General features: G+C 51.0%; 1 protein-coding gene across 1 annotated transcript; it reads right to left on the bottom strand.

Moving 5' to 3' along the window:
* Nucleotides 1-373: 373 nt before the first annotated feature.
* On the bottom strand, nt 374-9,561 carry TEDC2 (tubulin epsilon and delta complex 2; the record flags this gene model as incomplete). The annotated part of the gene is made up of 10 exons (XM_082490700.1): nt 374-595; nt 2,857-3,068; nt 3,508-3,609; nt 3,841-3,949; nt 4,340-4,424; nt 6,417-6,470; nt 7,914-8,613; nt 9,088-9,143; nt 9,346-9,444; nt 9,536-9,561. 10 exons carry the CDS (start codon nt 9,559-9,561, stop codon nt 449-451), a joined length of 1,590 nt encoding a protein of 529 aa, XP_082346826.1. The 3' UTR covers nt 374-448.
* Nucleotides 9,562-10,537: the final 976 nt, after the last annotated feature.

Below are 10,537 nucleotides of genomic sequence, written 5' to 3'. Positions count from 1 at the left end.
GCCATCTACCGGGCTCCTCTATCAGCTCCCTCCTGCTGCAGCTGGATTCCCTGACATCTCCCAAGCGCAGGTAGCCCAATCCTTCTCAGGCCGCTGCCTCGGGCACAATCACGAGATGACATAGCAAAAATAATTCTACTGTCTGTATATAAGAGCCTGGTGTCACAACTGGGGGGGGCAAGAATCTAGAGCTAGCCAGAGAGATACACCTTGGAAGAAAAGTGACAAAACAATGTCTATGAAGCCCTAAAGGGGCTTCACAAAACCTCAGGGTTAGCAGGTCATAGAAGTAATATTAAAAAAAACACAAACAAAAAAACACCAAAACAATCTCCCTCCCCTGAAATTTAGCTGGACAAAAAAGCAGAGTAAAAAAGTTAACAGGAAAAATTTATTGCTTAAAACTGTCTCCAGTTATGCGTGTGGCTAGTAGGAGGTTCCCACCGGATCAGTCTGCCAGCTCATCTCTCACCAGCACAGGGAATCTCTTGCCTCCTTCACAGAGCTGCGTGTAAATCGCCCGATACAGCTGAGCAGCAGAGGCCTCCGGGTAGAGCCTGGACTCCAGGACAGGCAGGAGTTCTGCCATCGTGATCTGGGAAGGAACAAAAGGAGACATGTCACCAGAGCCAGCGTGCACTTTTACAATTCCATAAAGTGAAGCGGCTGAATAACAAGTGAAATCCAACCACAGCAGTATGACTAATAACATGCTAAATGACAGATAGATACTTTCTTTTGTAATATTTAACAAAGGCAGAGTTGTTCATCCTCTGCTCATGAAGTACACCAGCAGCCACCCGGCGATCCTAAAGCAGCAGGACAAACGGTGGTGCTTTTCCTCTGCTGCAGAGATGGCTCAGTGCTGGGATGAGATCAGCATCCTGTGAGAAGCTGATGTTGACTCAGGAGCTCTGCAGCCACACAGTGAAGCGCTTACTCACCCAATGGTAAGTTCAACCCTTCACTCACGACTGCTCCTGTCAGATCCCAGTTGGGCCACATTAATCCAAGACAGACGGGCAAGCAGCCAACTCCAGTCCAAACAGAATGAACCTGCACGCCCCCCCAGCAGCACAGGCTACAGGGGATGCTAAAGCTGCCCAACATCCCCTGACCTGGCCTCTGGTTTGTTAAGTCTAGCTTGTGACCTCTCCGTGCTGTCAAACAGCCCACCGGCCTGTCACAGCGTAATTAACAGCACAAAGCTCTGGCATTATGACTGTGACTGACAACTCAAGCACAGGTGAACTTCCAATCAAAGGACAAAAGTCAGCCTTTAGTGCCCCACTCTTGAATTAATGCTCAGAAAGACATTTTGCCTGGGATTCTTTCCCCCCCCAGCTGGCATCAGCTTGTGAAGTCTGAGCAGTCTGCATATTAAAAACCCACACAGCATACTGTACACGCTGCCTTCCCTGGAGAAGAGCGGACAATGAACTGCACATAGCATTCACCTCCCTCAAAGCATTTTTCAGTGGTGGAAACAAAGGAAGACCCAGACAGAACATCTGTAGGGGGTTCCCCTTCCTGTTCTCCATAAATCTCTGCCCAGGGACAGGGAAACAGGACACAGTCGCTAAATCTCTGGGAAGAGTCAAGAGCTGCAGACAGGAAAGCCACCTAAGGGGAAGTTGGCACATGAAGGAGTGCTACACTGCTCCGCTTCCTAAAAGAAAGCCCCTTCTCTTCCACCTGCTTGGTCCACTCCTGATGCATAAGAACAGAGGGAACAGGCCTTCACCATCAAAGACAGGCTAGGAGCTACCAGGACTTTCCATGATTCTTGGCATTCCTCCATGGAAAGGCAACAGACAGGCTTGGCCCAGAGATAAATACCCTGGGAAGGGATGTATGTATGTATCTCATACCTAGTCCAATCACTTCACCTGCCCCAAGAATTTCACCTATATTGCACACTCTGCAGAGAGCTGCTTCAGATACTCAGAGCTCACCCAGCACAAAAGACTTAATTTCCTCTGCCCGTGTATCTAAGTAAGTCAGTCGATGAAGCATCAGGCAGCAGGTTTTGGTCACTACTTCGTTTTGGGCAAATAAAAATCAAAAACCTCACAACCCATAATTCAGCATTATAGCACTAAAGTCCCATTTGAAGACAGGCAGCAATCTATCTTCAGCCAGAGAGAGGAACGCCACCAGTTATGAATATCTTCCCCGGCTTACAAAAAATGGCTTTTCCAAAGCCTCTATCACTCAGGTCAATGGCAAAGGTTAGGTCAAAGTAGTAGGTATGATTGCACAGATCTTCTGCCCTTTGCTGCTGTAGGTTGAGAAGAACAAATGATCCCTGTGCAGCAAGCGCTCTGCTCAGGCTGGTGGAGGGGCTGACCTCCTACTGTGTTCTTACAGGCAGTCTCAGAAGAGTAAAATCAAGATAAGCAATACAGTGCTTGAATATTTAAAAGGAAGGGAAGCGACAGCAGAGGAGTTCACTAGCTGGAAGTCATGCAGGAAGAGAATGACAGAGTGGGCACCCTAATCAGACTGTAAAGGGGCACCGAAAAGGGTCTTCAGGCGTTACCAATAACATCCTCCACTGCCAAACTCTTCTAGAGTAGCTAAAAAAATACCACTCCAAAAATCTTATCAGGAAAGGCTCAGGCATTTAAAGGCCTCTGCTGCAAACTTCAAAAAACCCCCAAAAACTAAGTCCATTCATCTATAAAGTAAGCAAGGCACTGATGGTACTTGAACACGAAGCATAAAAATAGAAGCACCACTGGGAGAGCTTGCTGTGCTGCTGTTCCCCCCTCAAGAGCCCATATGCCAGCTGCTGCCCTACAATTGCCCTTTTCTTTCCCTTCTCCAGGAGCACTGACACTTTTAAGGACTCACCTGTTGTAAGGCAATTTCTTGGTGCAGCATCAACACTCGCAGCTTCAAAGCGAACAGATCCCTCAGTTCCTGGAAACTGGAGTAACAAAGGAGAGGCACAGCCAGCACACCTGCGCTGTCACACGTCTGTCCCCTGGGAGGAACACAGGCTGGAGAGCAGCTTCCTACGCCCTCAGTGCAGCCTGGGCACAGCCTCGTCTGGCACTCCACAGCTGCCAGAGCAGAAGAATTGGCAGAAGGCAGAAATATACAAGTTAAATCTGTACTTGTAGGCTTTGTGGTCTACTTACTGTTGCTAGGAATGAATGACTAATGACACCGTATTAGTCGGGGTAAGCTCCTCACACACGGCACAATCAGGACATCCTAAGCTATGGCATGCAGTCTGCCCCATCTCTCAACAGCTGCCTCACCAGCTCTCCTGAATTGCAGCCGTTCAAAGTCTCAAGCCTCTCCCGAACACAGATGGGTGGCAAAAAGATACCACAGCTTTGTTTGCCACCAGAGAATTTTACATGCTACGTTACCATCAAGGATAACCAAGGAGAAAAATTACGTTGGTCCACAGTGTTCTGCACACAGAGGGTGAACTACTGTTTGAGCACAGCTGGCCAAATTCATACCCAACTACAGAACCAGGGACTGGCTCACCTGCTTGCAGAAGCTCCAGCCTATGCAGGCACTGGGAAACTGTGGTTTGCAAACCCTCCAAGGTTAGAAGGCTTTCATATTCCCTTTGCAGAGTAGGATGGTCTAGAAGAGAAGCAGAGGAAAACCAGCAGGCATGAGCATACCAGAACATTTCCCCCTTGGAATACCAGTTTCTAGAATGGCCTTGGGTTCATCAGCCCTCATTTTAGGCAGGGAGTGCTCCTGTCCCTCATGTCCAGCACATGCCAAGAACACAAGACACATGGAATCGGAGCCCACTGAAATCATCCTTATTCCACCTTCTTCCCCCTCCAGCCCCTTTTATTGCCTTACCTGCAGGCTCAGCTTCCACACGCTGGCTCAGAAGGCAGGGGACATCCTGGAGGACCTTTAATTCCTCCTCTATTTCTGCAGGACTGAAGGCCGGCATCGGTGAGCAAAACTCAAACAGCAGCAGCTTAAGGAAGGTTTCACACCACCAGCTCTGTGTGCTAGCCCGAGCCCCGGGCCAGGCTAGCTGGGATCAGGGGCAGAGGCAGAGGGCAAGCAGCCCGTGAAGTGACATCGCAGGGGGAAGGCGAGGACAGCACAGCTGTGTACGGTACGTTTGCCTTGTGGCCTTGTTTGTCTGGATCAAAAGTTTTATGACTGCTCAAGAGCTGCACTATGAAAAAAAAACCAACAACCCACTTCTTGGAGACCTAGCTTGAACTCCTGTTATTGGAGGCGTAACTCTCTCCAGCTGGGAGCACGCTGCAGAGTGACTGCACCCGCTGCCTGCTGTACCGCACCACGTGCTCGTGGAAGGGGGTGGCGAGCTGAGAAAGGATACAGTTGTCTGGATCCTCTCTATAAAACGGTTCCTTGCAGCTGCTGCATCCGCACTTGTTTGGCAGAGACGACATCTCTCCCATGCCCTGAAAATTCAAAAGGGGCAGGAGGTGGAGGAGTTATGCTCCATTGTACCAGACAGTGTTCACACAGAGCTGCGACACACCAATATAACTTATCAGCACTTCAAGTACAAGCATGTTCCTCATCCCTCACTTTTACAGGTTATTTACTAGCCATTTCCCCCCCTCATTTTGACAGATGGTATTAGATCAACAAAGACACCCTGCAGAAAGCGTTAGACGGTGAAAAACACCTGTTATTTCTCTCAACTTGTTTTGAGGGGAAGGATTTACAGCCATCAGAAGAGAAACAACACGTTTCTATAAGCAGAACTTGCAGCACACCAGTTATTCTGTTGCATTGCCCTACCTATCTTTTTATCCCATAGGAAACAACAAATCTTCCCATCCTGTCTTGAAGGGTAAGTCATTCGAGTTTCTGTACATTTACTTTGTTAGTCAATGCGCACAATCAGAAGAGCAGACAGGGCAGACAGGACAAATTCTCACCCTAGCTTTTATCACAGCCATTCCTTCATATGCCAAACTTCCTCAAGACTCTCCTTTAATTCTGGGGTGGTTTTTTTTTGTTGTTTTTTGTTTGTTTGTTTGTTTGTTTTTAATTGGACAAAGTGGTATGTTTGGCAAGAAGCATGACAACAGTGCATCAGTGTCAGGGACACAAAACAGAGGTTTAAGGACAGTATCATGAGGAAGCTGCCCAGGACGTTGTATCAGAGTCCAGTTTTTAAAAGAACACGTTACAGAAATAACACCGCTACCAGAGAGGTGAATTTCACCGACAGAGTTCAACATCCCCACTGATGCACAGTTCCCATAATATCCTTTAAGTAAAGGACTGCTTTAAAAAGCCAGTGCATCTCAGCCAGTCTCCCAAAACTTGCTGCAATGAGTGAAAGCCATCAGGAGGAAGCTTAAAATAGTTACACAGTGCACGACTGCCTGAGTGTGCACATCTTCTCTCCATCCAAACGGATCTTTTAAATCATGATAGAAACTGCAGTTTTCAGAAACACATTATGCAAAGAAATAGCAAGGTTAATGGAACAGAATACAACAGAAGTTACCAGGCAAGATGCATTCCCTCTACAAGGCATCTTCAGAGCAAAGGTTATTTTCAATCTGTCACAGAGTTGAAAGTAATAGTGAAGAGTGTAAAATTACACCAGAATGATTAGGAAGGCGAAAGGCGCAATTTACAAGTGAAAATTAAGGGAACCAAGTCTTTACAACTTGCTGAAGGGCAACTAACAGATTGGTGTCTGATAAGTGACAGTTCCCAAGAGGAGGAGGAATTCGTGAGGGTAGCACAAGGAGCTATAGCTAGATTTAGGATAGGGTTTAAGCTTAATATCTGGACAAACCACATAATGAAAAAACTGCTGAAGTATGGCAAGATGTCCCAAAGGAAATGGTGGGAAATTCTTCCAGAAGGCTGGAGAAGGGACTAGAGCACTGAGTTAACCAGAAACCCAACCACCTGCACCATGGGTGCAGTAATATTTTTATTGGCTCTATTTAAGAGTTCATCAGCAGGAATCAGCCTCAAATAAAGGCAGCGGTGGTGCTTCCAGGCTCAGGAGGTGCCCCTGCAGAGCAGTTCAGGTCAGCAACCAGTTGGGAAACTCTTTTGTTGCACAGGGTACACAGACACCCAGCCCACAGGGCTTCCTGCCTTCAACAAGTGAACGATATCAGCAGAGACTTCTGAAGAACCGCTAAACCCACAATTAAAGCATTCCAGTACCCTTTACAATTTGGGGATTAACAGGAATTAGCACTCTGAAAATAAAAGTAACCTTAGTGGCTAGAATAATGAGAAAACACCTATCCTCAGAAACAACCTTGCTGTATTGGTGGCGACTCCTGCTCTGAGCTCAGGCCCCATGCACTGCAGGGTCAGTGCCCCCCCGTGACCTCCAAACCAGCCAGGTCTCCCCCATCTGGCTGTAAGCAGAGGGTAGTTCTGGACTGGACTGATCAGTCTGGGCTTACCTGGAGTTCCTGGAATAGGCTTTCCGGTAGGGAAGAGGTAGCTTCAGCTGGCACCTACAAAACAAGAGAACCATCAAACCTGACTGCCAGAGAGCAGCCCGGCCTTGTCGTCAAATACAGAAAACGACATTTTGTCTAAATTTGAAATTAATTTAGCTGTAATGGAAGATGTCAACAACTCTGGAGACTGAATCCACCACTGTCTTTGGCCTGTCCTCAAGGAAAGAGGATCAGCCTGCGCATTCATTTCCACAAGCGTCATTGAGCTGACTTGGGAGAGGTCCCGCATCCTACCACCAGCCATCAGAGGTTCATCCAAGGTGAGAAGCAAAGCCCTGACAAGGCAGAGCACAGATATGGAAACAACATCTTCAAGGAAGCCAATCGCTACAGGCTTGAGCGCAAGCAAGCCTCCCTATGTTGCCATACCTGAGCATGACAAGGCAGCTTTGCTTAGCACCAGATAACACTCAAAGAAACAGGAAAGGGACATTTCAGCTTCCACTGGGAATATGCATCTTAACCCCGAAGCAGATTAATCGCTAACTTGTTATTGCAAAAACATGTCAGTTGGCAGTTACAGCTAGTCACATGCAGACCGGGAGCACAAGACCACAGTTGGGATTTTAAGTCAGTAAACATTTGAATCCAGATTCCTGTTCCCCCAGCAACTGTCACTCAGTGTCCTGTGTCTGTTCCAACACCACATGAACAGTGATAATTTCCTCCCTGCACAAACACAAGAGTTGGGCTGTGACAGCTGAGAACAGTTTCTCAACACTTTCCAGGTGCAGGCACATATCAGATCTGAACTTCACTGTTTCTTCAAAGCAAAGATTACACAGAAAAGAATATAGATTTTTTTTTTTTTTTTCAAAACAAGTAAGACTGGCCTGAATGCAAACCCAGTCTTTTAAGTATTATTTTTCGACAGAGAATCTCAGTAACATTCACTTCATAATTCTTCCTACATCAAACACCTGAAACAACTGCATTCTGGTCAATACGGATTTGTGTAGTTACGCAGGCAGTATCTTAGAGGTTACAAGGGCTAGCATTAAATCCAGATACCACCCCTCCAAACAGCATTGGGCGTATGCTTTTTTTGAGAGAGAGAACTCGCGCATTATGTATTGGTATTATTAAAAAAAAAAAAAAATCAGTAGGTTATAATCGAAAGTGCACTCAGAGGAAAACTAAGGCTCAGGAAAGCTCTACAGAGGCAGCTTTCCAAGAGTCACAAGGGCTACGAAATATCAAGTATCTTAAAACACTTTCAAAGTTCCAGCCATCCATGAGTAAGCCCTTAAAACAGAAATTCTTGCTCAACCACAACAAAGGCTTTTAAACTGTAAAGGATCCTTCCTCTTGAGAAGGACCGGAGGAGTGGTGAAACCCAGCTGGGCTCTACAGAGCAGTCGAAGGGACCAGGCTTTGCAGATACGCTAGCCTAAACGTCAAGCAGAACCAGACAGAGGTGCTCATCTCAGCACTTACCCCTTTTCCTGCAGGGTGACTGTCCGAGGTGAGGTGCTCCTTCCCAACACACCTTCAGCTGTAGGGTCCTCCTTTCTGCTGGACTTTCCCAAGGAATCACAACTTTTCTTCCCTGCATCAAACTGCTGCCGGCCAGCAGCTACAGAGTTCTCTCTCCCTGCTGAATCCCCTACAGAAAAGCTTTGCTGCTCATTCAGGGCAGATTTGGACAAGCCAGGCGTCTTTTGGGGTTCAGCTGCCACACAGGGCTCTCGGTCACTGGCACCAATTGCTGTCCTATGTCTCCTTCCTTGTTTGCAAGCCACCCCTTTTGAGGGATTCTTCACAACCATCCTGAGACCTTGAGAAACACATCTGGCTGGGTCTTTCCTTTGCAGTTTTTTCACATCTGGCTCAGTCCTGTAAGGGGCTCTTAGCTGGTATGGAGAAGGCTTCTTCAAAGGAGCAGGCTTTTTGCTTACAGCTCTCACCTTTGTACTCTCAGGAACATCCTCAACAGGTACAGGTACTTGCTGCTCTTCAGCATTCTGTGATACTGTGTGATTCTTGGGAGCAGGTCCCTCACCTGCAGATTTCCCTCCTGCAGCTCTCTGGGCCTCTAATGGAGCTTTCAAGATGCTTTTCCTGACTTTCAGTGCCTTCTCTAAGGCCCTGTTCAGCAGCTCAAGCTCCTCCAGCTCCTTGGGCGAAGCCCTGTTTTCTGCAAGAGGAGAAGACGTATCAGAAGGTCCAAACCCAGATCTTTCCCATTTATCATTGTACTAACTTACTCTTCCAGGTATTACAGAAGGAAACCGAACCCAATGAATGGTGCAACGGGTATTTTGGCCACACTCCCACAGCAACTACACAGGACAGGCTTGCCAAAAGCCTCGAAGGCCCGGAATGGACGCAGGTCACAGGAGAAGACAGTTCTCCCGAGTCAACCTCCCCCTTCACCAACAAGGGACAACCACCACGTCTCGGTCAGCCCCACAGACGCATCACCGCTGGCCTCGGTTACCGTGGGACGACTCCAAGCTAACACCAGGGAGGAAAGTGGCAGGAAAAAGGTAGAGGGGGGGCTTCAGGTCGATGCAGAGCACTGGAAGGCCTCCTAACACCGAGGCTGGCTCAGCCCCGCGCCCTGTGCGACCTGAGGGGACAGCCACCAGGCCGAGGGGGAAGCGCTCACCCTGTCCCTCGCTGGAGCCGGGCTCCGGCTGCGGCTGCTCGTCCTCCTCACAGCCCCTGGGGGAGGGAAGAAACACAGCGCCGGGGGTCAGCGCTGCCGTGCACCGACGGGCCCGGCTCCCCCCCCCTCCGACGGCCCGCGGGGCCTCCGGCACGGCCGCGGGCACACAAGCGCCCGCCCTGCCGGCACCCCCCGGCCGGGCTCCGTCGCCTCCCTCCCGGCCCAGGCTGGGGGCGGTGGAGCCCTGCTCTCACCCACCAGCGCCGCAGGAGGGCCCGGCTCCGCTCCGCCCGCTGCTCCAGCTCCCGCCGCCGCTCCGCGCCTTCTCCCAGCGCCGCCGCCAGAGCCGCCGCCAACCTGCAAGGCCCAGAGCCGTCAGCGGCCCGTCAGCCCGCCCGCCCGCCTGCCTCCCTCCCTCCCGCCGCCGCCGCCCCCGAGCCGCTCTCACCGCCGGCCGCAGCCCGCGGGCAGCATGGGCCGCGGCGGCCCGGCCCGGTCCGGTTCGGTTAGGTCCTGGCCGCTGCAGCGGGCCGGTCTGCGCGCCCGCACCAGCGCTCCTTATCACCCTGCCAGGACCCGCGGGGCGGGGCGCCGGGAGCGCTCTGAGGGGAAGGGCGGGAGCGGCTCCGCGGCCGGCGGGTCCCGGCCCCGGCGAGCTTTCGTTCCGCCCGCCGGGCCGGGCCCTGAGGGGGTCTGTGCCCGCCCGGGGGGGGCGGCCCGGTGCCAGAGATCCCCCAGCCCCGCCTGAGCCGGGGAAGGCGTTTTTTTCCCCTCAGCGTTTCCCTCTCCTCCGCGGCGGCGCCTCGCTGAGGGGAGCCGGCCCACCTCAGGCGGAGGGGGGGCGGTGTGTTAGAAAAGCGCTCACAGAGCAGACCCGTCCCAGCAGCTTCTTGTATCCTCTCCCTCCTGAGCGTCGCAGCATAAATGAGATTTTATTTCTCTCAGCCTTCGCTGTGGCTGCGTGCGGAGCCACTTTCGAACTGTCGCTGTGGGAGCTGGAGCCCCCCCGGGCCTGCTGCACAAGGCCCACGGAGGCTGGGGGTTATCAGCCTTTGGGTGCTTCAGCCTGTGCTGTGTCCTGCCAACGGACGGGGTCCTGAGGGGATCCCCCCCGGCACGCTGGGCCAGAGCGGGGAGAGCAGAAAGGCCACCGAAGAGTTCAGCAGCCCAACAGGCACACTGCCCTCTGCAAACTGTCTGCTGCCTTTGGTCTGTGTCAGCGAAGAGGCAAATTTGTGAGTTTCTTTTGATGGAGAGAGGAATCTGCCTTGTTCTGCGCCTGTGGAAGCTGCGGAGCCGATAAGGAGATCTCTGTTGGTAGCGGAATGTTGCTGGGAGCCATCCTGCTGTCAGCAGTACAGCTATCGCTATGCTGTGGAGTGCAGTTCTGCAGGAGTGCCCGTAGCTGGCACTCGGCGGTGCCTGTTCCAGGCAGCTGAGGAGCAGGAGT

This window comes from Vanellus vanellus, assembly GCF_965231255.1.
Source record: "Vanellus vanellus genome assembly, chromosome: 14".
Taxonomy (NCBI): domain Eukaryota; kingdom Metazoa; phylum Chordata; class Aves; order Charadriiformes; family Charadriidae; genus Vanellus; species Vanellus vanellus.
This window is presented reverse-complemented; position numbering and strand designations above follow the sequence as displayed.